Source organism: Pongo pygmaeus, chromosome 3 (assembly GCF_028885625.2).
Source record: "Pongo pygmaeus isolate AG05252 chromosome 3, NHGRI_mPonPyg2-v2.0_pri, whole genome shotgun sequence".
Classification (NCBI taxonomy): domain Eukaryota; kingdom Metazoa; phylum Chordata; class Mammalia; order Primates; family Hominidae; genus Pongo; species Pongo pygmaeus.
The window spans coordinates 49,096,071-49,117,447 of NC_072376.2; the positions used below are offsets into that span (position 1 = coordinate 49,096,071).

The 21,377-nt window shown below is 37.8% G+C and overlaps 2 protein-coding genes across 2 annotated transcripts in view; both read left to right on the forward strand.

Annotated features, from left to right (window-relative positions):
* The window catches only part of TMPRSS11F (transmembrane serine protease 11F), a 125,467-nt gene extending 108,341 nt beyond the window's left edge, over positions 1-17,126 (forward strand). Inside the window, exons 7-11 of the mRNA XM_054485450.1 lie at positions 38-76; positions 1,226-1,427; positions 5,083-5,342; positions 10,538-10,680; positions 16,258-17,126. Coding sequence (XP_054341425.1) covers positions 38-76; positions 1,226-1,427; positions 5,083-5,342; positions 10,538-10,680; positions 16,258-16,416 — 803 coding nt within the window. The 3' untranslated portion in view covers positions 16,417-17,126. The remainder of the gene's footprint in view (positions 1-37; positions 77-1,225; positions 1,428-5,082; positions 5,343-10,537; positions 10,681-16,257) is intronic.
* LOC129035224 (putative synaptotagmin-14-like protein) lies at positions 6,902-7,463 on the forward strand. Its single transcript, XM_054485451.1, is given in 2 exon segments — positions 6,902-7,161; positions 7,163-7,463. Coding segments are annotated over 2 exon segments (561 nt in total).
* Positions 17,127-21,377: the final 4,251 nt, after the last annotated feature.

Genomic DNA, 21,377 nt, shown 5'->3' on the forward strand with positions numbered 1-21,377 from the left:
TTCTTCTGCCAGCTAATTCATGTTTTGCTTATTCCAGCTATTGACAGCAAAAAGATGAGAAATCTTCTTAACAGTCGTAAGTTCCAAAACCCACAATTAACTGTTTGTTTCACAGTAAAAGATCATGAAAAAAAGTTATAGAAAAGTTGGCAGTAAAGTTTACCAAGCTTTTTAAGACTCATTTTATATTTTTGTAAACCGAACACTTAGTCTTTTTATTATTTTTAGTATTTAAATATTTAAATTTATAAATGTATACCAAATACAATTTTAAGTTTATATGACCTACGAGATGTGGTTAAAAACACCTTACATAATATTCTAGGTATTATATTAATATTCATTATAAATAATTGTTTTAATATTATCTAACAATTCAAGAGAGTGTTTTAAACTGGTAACATTTAGGCTTTAATTTTTTGTTAATCTGCTTGCATTTTTATTGAAATATCTGTTATGTACATTCTCTTCCTGTTCCTGCCCTGCACCCCACATTCCAGCATTGGTACATAGTTAAGGTCTATTGTGGACAAACATGCCCATTAAAAATGTTGTAACACTTTAAGTTCTCCTTTAAGATTGACTTGAAATCTAGTCAACTGAGGGTTTGAAATCAGGGAAGAATTTTTTTTTAAACTAGCCTTTCAAGTTTTAAAAGACCAGAAAGGTCAATATTGTTTACATCTGTTAAAATACAGGGCTTTGCAAACACAATAAATTGATTCTCTTTAGTCATTAGTTAAGGGAAAATCATGACCTACATTTAGTATTGGGCTCTCTCTCAGTAATAAGGATACTGCTACTAGTTTTGGTGTGGATCCTCCTAATTTTGTATCCCACTCTGTCACTTACCAGCTGGGTGACTGCCAGCAATGTTCCCTCTTCAAGGCTTAATTTTCTCATCTAAAAGGTATGTTTCTATATATACATCTAAAACACATAGCAGAGGATCTATACATTTTTGGTGCTCAATGAATTATCTATATATGCTTTGTAAGGAGAGACAGAAGTTAATTCCTGGACTGAATGCCTTGAAATGCTAGTAAACATTTCTTCTGAACCTCAATAGGATCAGCAAAACCTGTATCAAATAAGCTCAAAGGCTGAGTGCTATGAATGGTTCACAAGGTAGCAGGAACAAAGGACTGTTTATAACCAAAGCAAATCAGAATATACTTTTTTCCTCCTTTTTATGAATACGAATGATCATGTATTTCTGTGGCAGGCTGTGGAATAAGGATGACGTCTTCAAACATGCCATTACCAGCATCCTCTTCTACTGAAAGAATTGTCCAAGGAAGGGAAACAGCTATGCAAGGGGAATGGCCATGGCAGGCCAGCCTCCAGCTCATAGGGTCAGGCCATCAGTGTGGAGCCAGCCTTATCAGTAACACATGGCTGCTCACAGCAGCTCACTGCTTTTGGAAGTAAGTTAACCAAGGCTGCTGTGAGCCTTCTTTTCACAGTCCTCATCTGCCACTGATCTAGTGCATTAGAAGAGTCCAGTCTTGCCAGTTTATCCTTTGCTCCATTCAGGGTAGACCCAGCTGTCCCCTAAATGGATTATGCTTCCCCTATGCCTATCTTTGATGGTTGGGTTTTGCCATTTACAGTTCTTATATATTTTCCTCTATCATCATGAACCTAGTGCTGTCTTTCCTATTATGTATTATATAAAATGATATGTAGATTATTTTAGTGTAAAGATTATTACACATGTAACAAGTTTAATCTCTTTTACGTACTCAAGAAGAAAGTCAGCTACTTTTGTTTTTTTCCAATTAATCCCTCTAACTTCCCACTGTCAGCATTGCCATCACTTTACAAATAAGAAAAGAATCATAGGTATCCCTCTTGAAGTTCTCTCTTCTCATTGCATTCTCTAGGAACCCTGCAGGCCTGTATGGTCCAGAAAGGAGTGTGGAAGGCAGGAGAGACCTGCTACCTTGTCTTACTCCCCTCACAGTATTCAAGACTGGTTATGTACAGCCCAGCAAAATCTCTCTGTTTGGGCTTTCATGGTTGTACCTCTTAAAACTCAGCTGTGTCACTTCATGTACACAGACATACATAGGCACCCTACTGCCCCAAGAGGTCAGGAACACACCATCTTTCTTCTCTGAAGTTTTACCATCATGGTACAGAAAGCTTTTCCTTTTAAACTCTCAAAGACAAAACTCTAAATAAAGACCCTTTGCCTGGCCAGTGGCACTACTTCTGCACCCTGCACCTTATTAAAGGAGCCTATCCCTGGTGATTCTCAGAGGTGCTTTATCATCCTTCTAAGGGTAACAACCCAGATGGTTCCAAGATACTAAGGTGATTATCTGTTGCTTTTTCGCAGAAGTGAAGAGAAAAGGGACTCACTTATATATGTGTATTTACAACTCCCGAAATAACTGGCATTATGCCTTATGGGTAAATTTGAGTCCCGCTCATTTGTGAAGATTTTCTAATTTTTTCATATTCACACAGTCCTCCAATCTTTGCACTTCTGTTTTTGTGAGAGTGTCTTCCATTTTAGTTTATAACTGATCTCTCTTTATGTAAATTAAAAATAAACAAATCCGAATTCCAACTTAATATTTAGTGAAGAATACAGGCTGTGGCGATTGAAATACTTGTTTCCAAGGTCCAGTGCAGGCTCTGGGTACTCACAGACCTACATGGGAATTGGCCATTGAGCTTGATGAAGTAGAGGTTACTGGTGACCTTGATAAAAGAAGTTTTTCTAGTGTGATAGGGATGGGAATGGATTCAATAGAAAATGGAAGGAGGATTAGATGCAGTAAGTTTTAAAACTGCTTTTAAGAAGTTTTTAAATGAAAGGGATCAGACCAAATTGGACAGTTGAGGGAAGTTGTGAAGTTAAAGGAAGGATTTTTAAAAATATGGGAGACACATTATAGCATATTTTATGCTGATAATAATAATCCAAAAGAGTTGGGTAAATTGATGATCCTAGAGAAAAAAGAGTGCGATTTAGAAGTGATATATTAATAATTTCATGTAATCACACAATGCGGTGTACTGTTATGAAGGAAAACTATGTGGTACTTTGAAGACAATATTGCATTATTCACATCTTTAATTTTTTTTTTTTTTTTTTTGAGACGGAGTCTCGCTCTTTCGCCCAAGCCAGAGTGCAGTGGCACTATCTCGGCTCACTGCAAGCTCCGCCTACTGGGTTCACGCCATTCTCCTGCCTCAGCCTCCCGAGTAGCTGGGACTACAGGCACCCGCCACCGCGCCCGGCTAATTCTTTGTATTTTTAGTAGAGACGGGGTTTCACCGTGTTAGCCAGGATGGTCTCGATCTCATGACCTCGTGATCCGCCTGCCTCAGCCTCCCATAGTGCTGGGATTATAGGCGTGAGCCACCGCGCCCGGCCTAAGTTTTTATAAATTTATTTTTTCTGCAGAAATAATGTATTTTCAAAATCATATTTAAGACAAACCTTAAAACCTTTATGTCTATGAAAAATGATTACTGTCTTTGTGAAACACTGTGAGTGGGGAAAACCTTCTTGAAAGGATGGAAAGAGACCTGGACCATCTCCTTTTGGCACTAACCAGCAGAGTGTCACTTACCTGCACAAGTCACTGAACTTCTGGGTCTTAATTTTCGTATTCATAAAACATGTTGAATTGGCCTATCACGTGAGGCTTCCTTTCTTATTGACAATGCATAAAAGGATAGGATAATTTTTATTCTCTATCTGATTCATTTGTAAACTCCTTAAGGCCTGAAGTCATATATGTCTTTGTATCTCTGAGAATTCTAGTATCTAGTGTCTAGTTTTCAAATGGATGCTTCAGTTAGTCCTAAGATTTCTGGTTTGAATAAAATCTTATCTTTATCTCTAAAGAAGTGAAATAGATGAGAGCAGAACCCCTCCCATCTCCCCGCTCTTTTTTTTTTTTTTTTTTTGAGACAGAGTCTTGCTCTGTCACCCGGGCTGGAGTGCGATGGTGCGATCTTGGCTTAATGCAACCTCCACCTCCCAGGTTCAACAAGTGATTCTCCTGCCTCAGCCTCCTGGGTAGGTGGTACTACAGGCACGCACCACCACGCCCAGCTAATTTTTGTATTTTTAGTAGAGATGGGGTTTCACCATATTGGTCAGGCTGGTCTTGAACTCCTGACCTCATGATCCACCCGTCTTGGCCTCCCAAAGTGCTGGGATTACAGGCATGAGCCACCACACCTGGCCTCTGCCTGCTCATTTTTAGGGAAGTGCAGCACTTAGGAAACCACTGATCTTTCAGGGTTTTTTAAATTACATTTAAAGGTTGATGATTCACCAACATAGTAATCCTCTCTTCAACCATAGAATTTCAAGTTACTATATATTTCCAGTCACTCAGGATGAGGATAACTTTAAAAAGAAGGAACCAGGCTTTGGAGGACCATGAGGAAGTAAAGACATAATAGGACTAGCTAGAATTTGCTGGTGATATAAACCTTGTGGGAGAGAAAAGCATCTATGTGAAAGGAGAACTGAAAGTCTAGTAAGAGGGACCGACCAGGCCAGATCCATGGGCAGTAGGAGCTGACTTTGAGTTAGGATTAATTAGCCCTTGTATATCAGGGAGGGATATGGGCGTAGGGTGGAGAAAAAACCATGTGTATACATGAAGGTTTGCAAAGCAGACAAATTACATTTCACTTCAAAGATCACAGTAAAACCAGTAAAATAAGAACCAAAAAGTGAGTCATAAAATAAGAATCAGTGGAAGATGCGACATGGAGAGAAAATGCCTCTTAGTATGTATATTATCCAAAACAAATCAAGATTAATTTCTACACAGTTTGTTGAAATTAAGGAAAAAAGAACCTGAAGAGTTCCTAGCAAGAACTTTAAAAATTGGAAATTAATCATAGTTATTAATTCATTATTTGTACATAATTAATTGTAATAATTTTAAAAACTATTTTTCCTATTATTTTATCAACTACAAACTTTCTCACCAAAAGAATGTTTCAGGAGCATAATACTGATAGTTGGGAAGAAATACAGTCTCAGTCTTTTTTACAGAATTAAGTCAAGCATCACAAGTATTACTTTTTAATTTTTTGCAGAAATAAAGACCCAACTCAATGGATTGCTACTTTTGGTGCAACTATAACACCACCCACAATGAAACGAAATGTGAGGAAAATTATTCTTCATGAGAATTACCATAGAGAAACAAATGAAAATGACATTGCTTTGGTTCAGCTCTCTGCCAGAGTTGAGTTTTCAAATATAGTCCAGAGAGTTTGCCTCCCAGATTCGTCTATAAAGTTGCCACCTAAAACAAGTGTGTTTGTCACAGGATTTGGATCCATTGTAGATGATGGTGAGCAATTTCAACCTAATTTTCTTACCACAGGAATGTCTTGAGATCAAACGAGCTATCTATCTTAAGGAATCCCTCTTAAGCTTTTAATAGAAGTAATGGTCTTTCCAGTATGTGTGGCCTTGGGCATAACAGGGGACTGTGGGTTAAAAAGTAAAAATCAGGTCCTATCTTTGAGTTTACAATTGGAGCAGTGGTGGCCACGTGTGGTGGCTCACACCTGTAATCCCAGCACTTTGGGAGGCCGAGGCTGGCGGATCACCTGAGGTCAGGAGTTCAAGACATGCCTGGCCAACATGGTGAAACCCCATCTCTACTAAAATACAAAAAAAGATTAGCTGGGCATGGTGGTGTGCACCTATAATCCCAGCTATTTGGGAGGCTGAGGCAGGAGAATTGCTTGAGTCTGGGAGGCAGAGGTTGCAGTGAGCTGAGATGGAAACACTGCACTCCTACCTGGGCGACAGAGTTAGACTCCATCTCCAAAAAAAAAATAAATAAATAAAAGAAAGAAGAAAAGAAAAGAAAGAAATCTCCTGAACTGCTCAACTGGAGCGGTGGAAAAAAAGTCAGGGAGAGAGACTAATATAGAAGGAAAAAAAGCAACTGCATCAGGTGATATAAGAAGGGACAGAACACTATGGGAGTGCAAGGCAGTAAGTAATCACAAATTTTGTCTTTCCTGGATATAAATACGTTACATATACTTTATTTTAATCAGCATATAATTTAAATCACAAATGTAATGATAGCTTTTTCCTTTGTTTATTTTAATTCTTTCTCACTGTATGATAATTTATGATGATCATAAACATTCAAATGGGTTGGAAATATTTTGAGCATTTTTTTTGATTAGCCAATAAAATCTGTATCTTTTTCCTGTGTCCAACCTGCTAGGGGTGTTAAAAGACAACAAGTCTAGTAATTGTATAAATTAAACACCAGAACTTAAGATTTCTAGATACTAGTTCACTCTACTTTAAAGAGAAAGATTAGGCCAGCGGTGATGGCTCAAGCCTGTAATCCCAACACTTTGGGAGGCCGAGTCAGGTGGATCACGAGGTCAGGAGATCAAGACCATCCTGGCCAATATGGTGAAACTCCGTCTCTACTAAGAATACAAAAAAAAATTAACCGGGCATGGTGGTGTAGGCCTGTAGTCCCAGCTACTTGGGAGGCTGAGGCAGGAGAATTGCTTGAACCTGGGAGGTGGAGGTTACAGTGAGCCGAGACTGCGCCATTGCACTGCAGCCTGGTGACAGAGCAAGACTCCATCTCAAAACAAACAAAAACAGAAAACAAAAAAAAAAGAGAGAGAAAAAGATTAACTGAATGTTTTAATGAGAAATAAATACTTAAGTTTCCACCATCAGTTGGTGCGGTCCATGGTGAGCTCATCATGGCGATTGAAGTTGGAGAGAGAACCTGTAGAGTACATGAAATTACCTGTTTTAGAAAAGTATCTCCAGAGGCAGTCGGATTTTTGTCAGCTGTTGGGGTGTTTATTATCTTGATGTTGCTTCTTTTTCTCTATATTAATAAACAGTTCTGTTTTGAAAATGTTGGAGGGCTTCCAGATCTTGGTTCAGGATACAGTACAAGGAACCATTCACAAGATAAAATTTGGCTGTGACTCTCAAATGAGCGTTTCAGAAATGTCGTGTAGTGAAAGCACATCTGCATGTCAGTCTCTTGAAGACGGCTCAGTTCCAGAAATTCTCATTAGCCTACTTTATAATGCCACAAATGGAAGGCTATCAGCAGAAGTGATAAAAGGCAGCCACTTAGAAAATTTGGCAGCAAACAGACCACCCAATACATAAGTTAACTCTACTGAAATCCGTGGATCAAGAGATGTCCAAATGCAAGATATCCATCCGCAGAGGGCAGCCAAATCCAGTATACACGGAAACTTTTGTTTTTCAAGTGGCCCTATTTCAGCTTTCTGATGTGACACTCATACTGTCTGTGTATAACAAAAGCAGCATGAGAAGAAAAGAGATGATAGGCTGGATTTATTTAGGTCTCAACAGCTCTGGAGAAGAACTCAATCACTGGACTGAAATGAAAGAGTCGAAAGGACGGCAAGTACGTAGATGGCAGGTGTTGCTAGAGTCATGATGACTAGAATAAGCAAACAGTTACCATCCAAGGCAACATATCTCTCTAATTACAACATTACTGTTTCTACCAAGTCACTATTAGAAGAGCTGTTCTTTGAAGAATCATATTCAACCTTTTACCAAAACGCTTTAAGTTCTATGGAAAGAACATCTAATACTGACATAAATGAAGAAAATATGTGTATCTGGTAGAGCTTGTTTGGGAAACTGAGAAACGTATATTATCATTGCTAAACTAACAGTCCTCCAGAAATTTAATAAGATGTTTTTGATTTGAAGTTAATTTTAATTTTGCAAAAGAGCCAGTAATTTTATGAAAAATCAAAATTATAAGTGATTTTAAAAACCAGAATTTTCGTTGCAATATAATTTTAATATCACTCTACGTATTATTTATAAAACATAGTTTGGCCAGTCCCTGGTGTTTGTAATGTTCTTTAACATGAAAAAGTAGTCCTCCAACCCTATCATAAGTCATATCTAATGGCAAAGGGTTTCAGTCACATTGAAAATTGTTTTATTTCAGACATGTTCCCTTTGTGCACTTAGTTTCGTTGTGCCTCAGTTCCTCTCTATAGCACTAAATCTAAGTGCAGACAAGCATTCGTTTTCATACAGGAATGTTTTTAATATGTTAATTTTTTTAAAAGTTCATTTTTCATTTGCTTCTGCTTTTGCCTGATCCAAAGAGACAAAGTCACTGTACTGGTCCCTTGCAAGTCTTTAGACAAGTTGTGCTGTAGAACTACGTAACTTTCTGTTGAAAGCACTTCCTGTATTCTTGTATTCCAATGTAGGAAGCTAGTAGAGCAGGACTTTACTTTAAAATTTCTTTCAGTGATTGACTCTTCAAAAATTGCAGTAATGTGAAAATACATTTTTTTTACAAACTGAAAACATAGCAGATAAGCTGTAGAAAATGAAAAACAATTCAATTTTAATTTTATGCTCTGAGGATTTAGTAACCAACACTGTGTAAAGCAGGTAGCATCCAAAATAAGAAACTGTTCTCTAAATCTTCACTCTTACTTCAATTTATATTTGTGATATAAAGACTATGCAGTTCTGTTTGAATTGGAACATCATGTTAAAAACAGTTCTGAGATTCCTTATGAAGTTTCCAGTAACTTGTGACTAGACTTTATGAAATTTACAGATAAAGTTCTTCAACATGATGTTATCTTGTGCCTTTCATGTAAGTTAAATTTGCTCATACAGCTTGAAAGCTGTATTTGCAAAATTAAGCCTTCGATTTTTATAAATGCAATGATTCCTCAGAACAGTGTCACGAGATCTTTATTTCCTCTGAAGTATATAAAAGTTGTATAATGTGCTAATTTTTTAAATGGCAAGTCACTTTCATTTGTTTTTTATATTTAGGAACTCTAATTAATCAGGAATATTATAAGCTGTTTTCTTTATAATTTTGCTTCTTACCTAATATATCATTTTATGCATATACTTTATTAAATAGAATGTTTTATATATATTAAAAATAGTTTCTTTTTTCTCCTTCTCATTTCTAGTTAAAATAGACAAAAACATACTATTTACCAGTTACTAAAAAGCAGTATATCATTGCTCCTAGTCCCAACTAAGTACTATATATTATTATAAACTAGAACTTGTTATTACCATAATAACAAAACAATGCATAGATATTACTTCAGCTTGGATATACTGAAAGGCCTTAAAAGAAATCCAAAAAGACCGTGAAATTCTGTATTTTTTCATTTAAAAAAGGCAGCTCTATGCATTCATACACATGAATTATAAGAAAAAATACAAAAGCTATATTGGATGACATGAGGTTTGAGAATGTGTGTTACAGGGCTGCATTAAAGCGAAAAATTAATCTTTTATTGTTACATCAATGAGATTTCTCCAGGATTTTTAAAATAAACGAGTAAGAATTAGAACCTGAAAAAAAAAAGAGAGATACTTATGTTTCTATCAAGGATATACTGAAAAAAAAACTAGTGCTAATATATCTTATTTTATTTATTTATTTTTTTTGAGATGGAGTCTCACTCTGTCACCCAGGCTGGAGTGCAGTGGCGCCATCTTGGCTCACTGCAAGCTCTGCCTCCCGGGTTCACACCATTCTCCTGCCTCAGCCTCCTGAATAGCTGGGACTACAGGCACCCGCCACCACGCCTGTCTAATTTTTTTGTTGTTGTTGTATTTTTAGTAGAGACAGGGTTTCACCGTGTTAGTCAGGATGGTCTCGATCTCCTGACCTCGTGATCTGCCTGCCTCGGCCTCCCAAAGTGGTGGGATTACAAGCATGAGCCACCGTGCCCGGCCAACTACTGCTAATATATCTTAATCTAGCTTTTTTTTTTTTTTTTTGACAGAATTTTATTATATGAAAAGTTTTCCGAATGCTCCATGCATATCCAACTTAGCTTTGTGAGAGGTTCTTAAAAGTCTCTTACAGCTAGCTCAGGGCTACTCACCAATAGCTTCAACTCAGAGCCCTAAACTACTTCTTTTCTGTATTCAACTGTGCAGTATCCTCTCCTCCTAACACCCAGCCCTGTTCTGTGTTGTCATCAGATCACTAGCACATATTGGGCATTCATTTTGTTTCCCATGCTGTGAGACACCCCTAAATAATACATGACAGAGTAGAGTAGCATGAAGAGATCTGTGCAGCTGTGTCCTGGTTTCTACTTGAATAGCTTTAGGAATGTCAGTGAACTTCCAGGGTCCATGGTTTCCTTATACGGAAAATGTGGCAGTTGGACAAGATCAATGTTATGAACCTGTATGAGAATCTAATGAGGACTATGGACCCTCTCCTCATGAAAAAAATGCATGCATATGTAATATTTTGCATGTAGTTTTAAGGCTCCTAATATCCTTGAAAGATCTACAAATGTGATATAATACTGGGACGTGTATGTTTATGGTTCCTTGCATGTAGACATTTATGACACAGAAAATAAGATGATAGCTAATGTTAATAAAATAATCTTTGGCTTTTGCTACAATTTATGTGTCTTTTATGTCTTAGATACAGTCGTATTTGAGGAATACTGTTTATTTGTTTGTCCATTTGTGCAATAGGACCTATACAAAATACACTTCGGCAAGCCAGAGTGGAAACCATAAGCACTGATGTGTGTAACAGAAAGGATGTGTATGATGGCCTGATAACTCCAGGAATGTTATGTGCTGGATTCATGGAAGGAAAAATAGATGCATGTAAGGTAAGTTTAAAGTCAAGGCCAAAAGTTTATGAGGAAAGTTTCCATTAGCTATTTCTGAGTTTGGCATATATTTTACCTAGGAGAAAAAAAAATGGCATCTCTTACACCAAGAACTGAGTTTATCTAATAATCATAACAATAACAATAATTGTATTGAGTGTTTAATATATGCTAAGCCAAAAATTAAGCACTTTTTATACATTATTTCATTTAATGTAATGAGATAAAAGCAATATTATAATTACCATATTCATCCCCCAGCCTCCCAGTCATTTCCCTTCGCCCCTCACATTTTTTAATGACAGCGACAGCTGAAACAGGTTTTCTTTCCATTCCAAGCCCTGCATTAGCAACACCGACCTGTTTAAATGCTGGACTTTTAGTTCCTAGACCTCCTTTTCTCCAGTGATCTTCTATACTCTTCAGCCACCTCAGACCCTCCTCTTAGAGTCACACTATGGGCTTCGTTATCAAAAACTGCTCCATCTCCAAAAATGCTCATTTGCATCTTCCTTTTTGACTACTATCCCCCAGTGTTTCCCCCTTGCTTTTTAACTACTGCTTTCCTATATACACTTCCTATGTTATACTCTAGTCTACCAACTCTCGTTCCCAACATGCACAACCTACAGGTACATTCCTTGTGTCCTTTCTCTCTTCTATTTTTCTCCTTAGCCTTTGTCACCTTCCAGTATGCAGTATTTTTATTTATCTAGCTTATTGCCTATTTCTCCACTAACTAAAATGTAAGATTCTTGAAGGAAGACATATTTTAATCTGTTTTATTTACTGCACCTGAAATAGACTGGTGAAAATATGTGATGACTGATTGAATGAAAAACAGTCTTTTTTCAACTTCATAGACACCTATTGTCCATTGATTCCTCTGTATTCTCACAGTTCATTAGTCATTTCCTTTCTTCCAGCTTCTACTTTTCCAGCTCAGATTTCACTGTCCATTATTTTTTATTGATAAATCATAATTGTATTACATCTATGGAGTACAATGTGACATTTGATACATGTATACAATGTGGAATGGTTAAGTAAAGCTAATTAACATATCCGTCACCTCACTTAACATTTTTTTGGTGATAGACATCTAAAATTTACTCTCAGTTATTTTGAAATCTATAATACAGTATTATTGATTATAGTCACCCTGCTTTGCAGTAGATCTCAAAACTTATTCCTCCTCACTGAAACTTGGCACCCTCTGACTAGCAACTCCCCCTTCCCTCACTCTCCACCCCCCTAGGCTCACCCAGACTCTGGTAGTCATCAGTCTACTCTCTACTTCTATGAATCCAACTGTTTTAGATTGCATATATAGGTGAAATTATGTAAAGTATATGTCTTCCTGTGCCTGGCTTATTTCTGGTAAAGTATATGCTAAGAGGACTTAGCATAATGTCCTCTAGATTCATGTATGTTGTCCCAAATGGACAGAATTTATTCTTTTTATGGCTGCATAATATTTATTTTGTAGATATATCATATTTTCTTTATCTCTTCACACACTGATGAACACTTAGGTTGATTCCATATCTTGGCTATTGTGAATAATGCTGCAGTGAACATGGGAGTACAGATATTCCTTTGAATATTGATTGTAATTTTTTGGATATATTCCCAGAAGTGGGGTTGCTAGATCATATGGTAGTTCTGTTTTTAGTTTTATAAAGAGCCTCCATAGTGTTTTCAATAATATCTGTACTAATTTACATTCCCACCAAGAGTATATAAGGGTTCCCTTTTCTCTTCATCCTCATCAATACTTGACTTTCATCTTTTTTATACAAACCATTCTAATAGGAGTGAAGAGATATCTCGTTGTGGTTTAAATTCATTTCCCTAATGATTTGTAATACTGAGCATTTTTTTCATGAACGTGATGGTCATTTGTATGTCTTCTTTTGAGAGGTATCTAAGTCCTTTGCCAATTTTTTGAAATCAGGTTTTGTTTGTTTTGTTTTTGCTATTGTGTTAACTTCTTTATACATTTTGGATATAAGCCCTTATCAAATATATGGTTTGCAAACATGTTTTCCCATTCTGTGAGTTGTCTCTTCACTTTATTAATTGTTGTTTTGTTTTGTGTGTTTGCCGTGCAAAAGCTTTTCAGTTTGATACAATCTCATTTGCCTATTTTTGCTTTTGTTGCCTGAGTTTTTGAGGTAATATTCAAAAATCCTTGCCCAAACCAATGTCGTGGAGCTTTTCCTCTGTTTTCTTCTAGTAGTTTTATAGTTTCAGGTCTTAAGTTTAGGTTTTTAATCCATTTTGAGTTTCTTTTTGTGCATGGTGTAAGGGTAAGGGTCTAATTTCATTCTTCTCCTTTTTTTTTTTTTTGAGACAGTCTCGCTTTGTCACTCAGGCTGGAGTGCAGTGGTATGATCTAGAATCACTGCAACCTCTGCCTTCCAGGTTCAAGTTATTCTCCTGTCTCAGCTTCCTAAGTAGCTGGGACTACAGGCATGTGCTACCATGCCTGGCTAATTTTTATATTTTCAGTAAAGATGAGGTTTCTCCATGTTGGCCAGGCTGGTCTCGAACTCCTGACCTTAAGTGATCCATCTGCCTCAGCCTCCCAAAGTGCTGGGATTACAGGCATGAGCCACCACACCCAGCCTAATTTTATTCTTCTGATGTAGATAACCAATTTTCCCAGCACCATTTATTGAATAGACTATCTTTTCCTCAGTGTGTATTCTTGGTATCTTTGTCAAGAAATCAATTGACTATAAATATATGTGTTTTTTTCTGGCTTTCTATTCTATTCCATTAGTTGATGAGTCTGTTATTATGCCAGGACCACGCTATGTTGATTACAATTGCTTTATAAGACATTTTGAAACCAGGTAGTGTAAGGCCTCTAGCTCTGTTCTTTTTGCTCAAAATTATTTTGACCATTCAAGGTTTTTTTTTTTTGCTTCTATATGGATTTAAGGATTGTTTTCTTTCTTTGTGAAAAATGGCATTGGAATTTTGGTAGGGATTGCATTTTAACAATGATAATTTTAACATTTTAATGAACGTTTTAACAACGATAATTCTTTCAATCCATAAACATGGAGTATCTTTTCATTTTTGTGTTTTCTTCAGCTTCTTTCTTCTATATTTTATAGTTTTCAGTATACAAAGCATTCACCTCTTCAGTTAAATTTACTCCCAAGTGTTTTATTTTTTGTTGCTATTGTAAATGGATTGTTTTCTTAATTTCCTTTTCAGATAGCTCACTATTAGTATATGGAAACACTACTGAGTTTTGTATATTGATTTTGTATTCTGCAAACTTACTGAATTTGTTTATCTCTTCTAACAGCTTTTTGTTGGTTTTAGGGTTTTCTATCTATAAGATCATGTTGTCAACACACAAAGACAATTTCATCTCTTCCTTTTCTATTAGAATGTCTTGTATTTCTTTCTCTTGACTAATTTCTCTAGCGACAACTTCCAGAACTGCGTTGAAAAGAAATCAGAGTAGATATCCTTTTGATGTCCCTGGTCTTACAGGAAACACTTCAGATTTTTCACTATGGCTTTAATAATAAAAGCCAATATGTGACTTTTATTGTGTTTGACATACACCTATTATGTTGAAAGTTTTTCTTACAAAAAAAAGCTTTTTTCAAAAGCTTTTCCTGCATCTGTTGAATGGATCATAGTTTTTAGCCTTCATTTTGTTAATGTAATGAATCACACTTATTGATTTGAATATATTGAACCATTCTTGCATCTGAGGGATAAATCCCACTTGGTAATGATGAATGATTCCTTTAATCTATTTGAATTTGGTTCATGAGTATTTTGTTAAGGATTTTTACATTCTATGTTTATCAGGAATATTGAAGTGTCCTTATCTGGCTTTAGTATCAAGGTAATCCTCACTTTGTCAAATGAGTTTGGGAGTATTCCTTCTTAAGTTTTGTGGAAGAGTTTCAGAAAGACTGGTATTAGTTCTTCTTTAGATGCTTGGTAGAATTGAACTGTGAAGCCATCTGGTCCTAGACTTGACTTTGGTGGGAGACTTTTTAATTACTGATTCAATATTCTTACTTATTATTGATCTGTTCAGGTTTTCCATTTCTTCAGGTTTTCCACTTCTTCATGATTCAGTCTTAATAGGTTGTTTTACCTTCTTAAATATTTCTGCATTACCATTTCTCCTTTCTTTGTCTCTCTTTCACACTCCTTTCCTTCCTCCCTTGACCAGACAACTACACGAGCTGTCTTGCTAATTTCCTCATTTTTACTCTTATGCTCCTCTCGTGTGTTAGTCAAATAAGAGCCAAAACCATTTCCAAAAAAATGCTAATCATGTCAGATCTCTCTCTGAAACACTTCAGTGGCTTACCTTTAGTCTTAAGATATAAACAAAAACTTCTAAACAAGACCTACAAGGCTCTACATGGACTTGTCTTTCCTTACTTTCCAGACTCACCACACACTATTTGCCCCTCTTATACTCCTCTCTACACCCACCTCTTTTTTAGGCCCTTGCATTTGCCAGGCTCCTTCATGCCACAGAGCATTTGCAATACTGTTCCCTCTGCCTATAACACACCTAACCCCCACTTCTCTTGTGCTCTGCTCTTCTTCCTTCAGATATCAGCTCAATTATACTCATCAGGGGAAACTTTCCTGTTTTTCCTTATCAGTCAAATTTCCCTGTTGTGTGTTACCATAGTACTTATCATAATGGTAATTTTGCATTTGTGTTTAGGCTTATTTAATATTGTTGTTGTTGTTGTTGTTGTTTTTAACCTAAACTTCAAACTCTATTAGCACAGGAGCCCGTCATTTTTGGTCATCATTTTATCCCTAACATTTTTGGTCATCATTTTATCCCTAATAGACATCAGATTGCCTCAGACATAGAATAGGAACTCAATAAATAGTTAATTAAAGAAACAGATAAATAAATAAGTGAGGAAGAGGCATAGAAAGCTTAAGTATCTTACCTAGGGTCATACAGCCAGTAATTAATAAAGCTGGACCTGAAACAGGCATTTCAGCTTCTGAGACCACACTTTTAACGACCACGTTTATTTGTTTATTTACTTAATCTTCTTTGTTCTTATTTTTGTTTTCCAAATGAGATTTAAAGGAGTTTATAAAAATTTAGCAAGAAAACTAATTAGAAATAGGTGAGTAAAAGAAAAGGAGACCAAAAATAGGTCCATAAAATACAATCAAGGTGACATTTGGAAGAGATCCTTGAAATTGTATACCTAGGCTTACACATGCTAATCTCACATTTAACATTTTATATACATAGTTACTAAACCATGCTAAACAGGCCTGGTCAAACTAGAAAAAAAAAAAAAAAACTAAGGATACTGATACAGAAATAATGTAACCATTTCCTGTGAATGAATGTTAGCCTTCCTAAGAAAAACAATGCCCTTTAAAGTTTAGCAAAAAATTTAATTCAGTTGAGAGACCCATTATATAGTCTGTCGTCTGGCTGTGGTCTGTGTACCAATTTCCTTTTTTCTCTGTGAACGTCAGATTACAATACCTTCCCACTGAATTAAAGTAGAGTTAACAATTTAAAATATGTTTTTATTTCAGGGAGATTCTGGTGGACCTCTGGTTTATGATAATCATGACATCTGGTACATTGTAGGTATAGTAAGTTGGGGACAATCATGTGCGCTTCCCAAAAAACCTGGAGTCTACACCAGAGTAACTAAGTATCGAGATTGGATTGCCTCAAAGACTGGTATGTAGTGTGGATTGTCCATGAGTTATACACATGGCACACGGAGCTGATACTCCTGCGTATTTTGTATTGTTTAAATTCATTTAGTTTGGATTAGTGCTTTTGCTAGATGTCAAGAAGCCCTTCAGACCCCGACAAATCTAATATCCTGAGGTGGCCTTTATGTACGTAGGACCAAACCCTCTCTACCATGAGGGAAGAAGACACAGCAAATGACAGACAGCACCTATTCCTTACTCACAAAGGAAACTGCTTGTGATACTTCCTAATAAGATAAATAAGTGGTTTCCCTCAATTGAAGACAGGAACATCATTTTCCACAGGATATGAAGAGCTACCAGTAATGCCAAAATCTTACCTCATATAATACCTGGAGCACGTGAGATTCTTCTAGTGAAAAAGAACAGTCTTCCCTGAAGACTCAGGGCTTCAACATTCTAGAACTGATAAGTGGACCTTCAGTGTGCAAGAATGGAGAAGCATGGGATTTGCAATATGACATGAACTGGGCTTATATCTAATAATACAGAGCACTATCACTAACCTCAACAGTTGACACTTTAAAAGTTTTTAAATGTATCTGAACTTGCTGTTAACACAGTGTTATAACTCAAGCACTAGCTTCAGGAAGCATGTTGTGTTGTTAAGAAGCTTTTCTGATTTATTCTTTAATAGCATCTTGCCATCTATGTGTTAGTTGCAGTTGGCCCAGAAAGGAAAAAAAAAAAAAAAAAAAAAAATGAAGACTCTTGGGAATGTTTTTCCATGAGCACAGGAGGATAAAAATAAGCAGATGAAGGCTAGGAGAGTTGGTTTCAAATAATTAGTAACAGGACAAGCATGCTAATTTTTGATGGAATGAGTTATCCAATTATTTACTTAGAAATATTTATATCAGTATATGGCAACTGGTACTTTTGTAAGTCTTCAGCTCTCTGACAAGTCAGATGTCCATCGGAGTATCAGGTCAGGTGTCTATCAGAATATCAGAGCTGGGGGGAGGAGCCAAGATGGCCGAATAGGAACAGCTCTGGTCTACAACTCCCAGCGCGAGCGACGCAGAAGACGGGTGATTTCTGCATTTCCATCTGAGGTACCGTGTTCATCTCACTAGGGAGTGCCAGACAGTGGGCGCAGGTCAGTGGGTGAGCGCACCGTGCGCCAGCCGAAGCAGGGGCGAGGCATTGCCTCACTCGGGAAGCGCAAGGGGTCAGGGAGTTCCCTTTCCAGGGGCGACAGACGGCACCTGGAAAATCGGGCCACTCCCACCCGAATACTGTGCTTTTCCGACGGGCTTAGGAAACGGTGCCCCAGGAGAGTATAGCCCGCACCTGGCTCAGAGGGTCCTACGCCCACGGAGTCTCGCTGATTGCTAGCACAGCAGTCTGAGATCAAACAGCAAGTCGGCAGCGAGGCTGGGGGAGGGGCGCCCGCCATTGCCCAGGCTCGCTTAGGTAAACAAAGCAGCCTGGAAGCTTGAACTGGGTGGAGCCCACCACAGCTCAAGGAGGCCTGCCTGCCTCTGTAGGCTCCACCTCTGGGGGCAGGGCACAGAAAAACAAAAAGACAGCAGTAACCTCTGCAGACTTAAATGTCCCTGTCTGACAGCTGTGAGGAGAGCAGTGGTTCTCCCAGCACATAGCTGGAGATCTGAGAACGGGCTGACTGCCTCCTCAAGTGGGTCCCTGACCCCTGACCCCCGAGCAGCCTAACTGGGAGGCACCCCCCAGCAGGGGCAGACTGACACCTCACACGGCCGGCCGGGTACTCCAACAGACCTGCAGCTGAGGGTCCTGTCTGTTGGAAGGAAAACTAACAGAAAGGACATCCACACCAAAAACCCATCTGTACATCACCATCATCAAAGACCAAAAGTAGATAAAACCACAAAGATGGGGAAAAAACACAGCAGAAAAACTGGAAACTCTAAAAAGCAGAGTACCTCTCCTCCTCCAAAGGAACGCAGTTCCTCACCAGCAACGGAACAAAGCTGGACGGAGAATGACTTTGACGAGCTGAGAGAAGAAGGCTTCAGACGATCAAATTACTCCGAGCTACGGGAGGATATTCAAACCAAAGGCAAAGAAGTTGAAAACTTTGAAAAAAATTTAGAAGAATGTATAACTAGAATAACCAATACAGAGAAGTGCTTAAAGGAGCTGATGGAGCTGAAAACCAAGGCTCGAGAACTACGTGAAGAATGCAGAAGCCTCACGAGCCGATGCGATCAAATGGAAGAAAGGGTATCAGCCCTGGAAGATGAAATGAATGAAATGAAGTGAGAAGGGAAGTATAGAGAAAAAAGAATAAAAAGAAACAAGCAAAGCCTCCAAGAAATGTGGGACTATGTGAAAAGACCAAATCTACGTCTGATTGGTGTACCTGAAAGTGACAGGGAGAATGGAAACAAGTTGGAAAACACTCTGCAGGATATTATCCAGGAGAACTTCCCCAATCTAGCAAGGCAGGCCAACATTCAGATTCAGGAAATACAGAGAACGCCACAAAGATACTCCTCGAGAAGAGCAACTCCAAGACACATAATTGTCGGATTCACCAAAGTTGAAATGAAGGAAAAAATGTTAAGGGCAGCCAGAGAGAAAGGTCGGGTTACCATCAAAGGGAAGCCCATCAGACTAACAGCGGATCTCTCGGCAGAAACCCTACAAGCCAGAAGAGAGTGGGGGCCAATATTCAACATTCTTAAAGAAAAGAATTTTCAACCCAGAATTTCATATCCTGCCAAACTAAGCTTCATAAGTGAAGGAGAAATAAAATACTTTACAGACAAGCAAATGCTGAGAGATTTTGTCACCACCAGGCCTGCCCTAAAAGAGCTCCTGAAGGAAGCGCTAAACATGGAAAGGCACAACCGGTACCAGCCACTGCAAAATCATACTGAAATGTAAAGACCATCGAGACTAGGAAGAGACTGCATCAACTAATGAGCAAAATATCCAGCTAACATCATAATGACAGGATCAAATTCACACATAACAATATTAACTTTAAATGGAAATGGACTAAATGCTCCAATTAAAAGACACAGACTGGCAAATTGGATAAAGACTCAAGACCCATCAGTGTGCTGTATTCAGGAAACCCATCTCATGTGCAGAGACACACATAGGCTCAAAATAAAAGGATGGAGGAAGATCTACCAAGCAAATGGAAAACAAAAAAAGGCAGGGGTTGCAATCCTAGTCTCTGATAAAACAGACTTTAAACCAACAAAGATCAAAAGAGACAAAGAAGGCCATTACATAATGGTAAAGGGATTAATTCAACAAGAAGAGCTAACTATCCTAAATATATATGCACCCAATACAGGAGCACCCAGATTCATAAAGCAAGTCCTGAGTGACCTACAAAGAGACTTAGACTCCCACACATTAATAATGGGAGACTTTAACACCCCACTGTCAACATTAGACAGATCAACGAGACAGAAAGTCAACAAGGATACCCAGGAATTGAACTCAGCTCTGCCCCAAGCGGACCTAATAGACATCTACAGAACTCTCCACCCCAAATCAACAGCATATACATTTTTTTCAGCACCACACCACACCTATTCCAAAATTGACCACATACTTGGAAGTAAAGCTCTCCTCAGTAAATGTAAAAGAACAGAAATTATAACAAACTATCTCTCAGATCACAGTGCAATCAAGCTAGAACTCAGGATTAAGAATCTCACTCAAAACCGCTCAACTACGTGGAAACTGAACAACCTGCTCCTGAATGACTACTGGGTACATAACGAAATGAAGGCAGAAATAAAGATGTTCTTTGAAACCAGCGAGAACCAAGACACAACATACCAGAATCTCTGGGATGCATTCAAAGCAGTGTGTAGAGGGAAATTTATAGCACTAAATGCCCACAAGAGAAAGCAGGAAAGATCCAAAATTGACACCCTAACATCACGATTAAAAGAACTAGAAAAGCAAGAGCAAACACATTCAAAAGCTAGCAGAAGGCAAGAAATAACTAAAATCAGAGCAGAACTGAAGGAAATAGAGACACAAAAAACCCTTCAAAAAATGAATGAATCCAGGAGCTGGTTTTTTGAAAGGATCAACAAAATTGATAGACCGCTAGCAAGATTAGTAAAGAAAAAAAGAGAGAAGAATCAAATAGATGCAATAAAAAATGATAAAGGGGATATCACCACCGATCCTACAGAAATACAAACTACCATCAGAGAATATTACAAACACCTCTACGCAAATAAACTAGAAAATCTAGAAGAAATGGATAAATTCCTCAACACATACACCCTCCCAAGACTAAACCAGGAAGAAGTTGAATCTCTGAATAGACCAATAACAGGAGCTGAAATTGTGGCAATAATCAATAGCTTACCAACCAAAAAGAGTCCAGGACCAGATGGGTTCACAGACGAATTCTACCAGAGGTACAAGGAGGAGCTGGTACCATTCCTTCTGAAACTATTCCAATCAATAGAAAAAGAGGGAATCCTCCCTAACTCATTTTATGAGGCCAGCATCATCCCGATACCAAAGCCTGGGAGAGACACAACAAAAAAAGAGAATTTTAGACCAATATCCTTGATGAACATTGATGCAAAAATCCTCAATAAAATACTGGCAAACAGAATCCAGCAGCACATCAAAAAGCTTATCCACCATGATCAAGTGGGCTTCATCCCTGGGATGCAAGGCTGGTTCAATATACGCAAATCAATAAATGTAATCCAGCACATAAACAGAACCAAAGACAAAAACCACATGATTATCTCAATAGATGCAGAAAAGGCCTTTGACAAAATTCAACAACCTTCATGCTAAAAACTCTCAATAAATTAGGAATTGATGGGACGTATCTCAAAATAATAAGAGCTATTTATGACAAACCCACAGCCAATATAATACTGAATGGACAAAAACTGGAAGCATTCCCTTTGAAAATTGGCACAAGACCGGGATGCCCTCTCTCACCACTT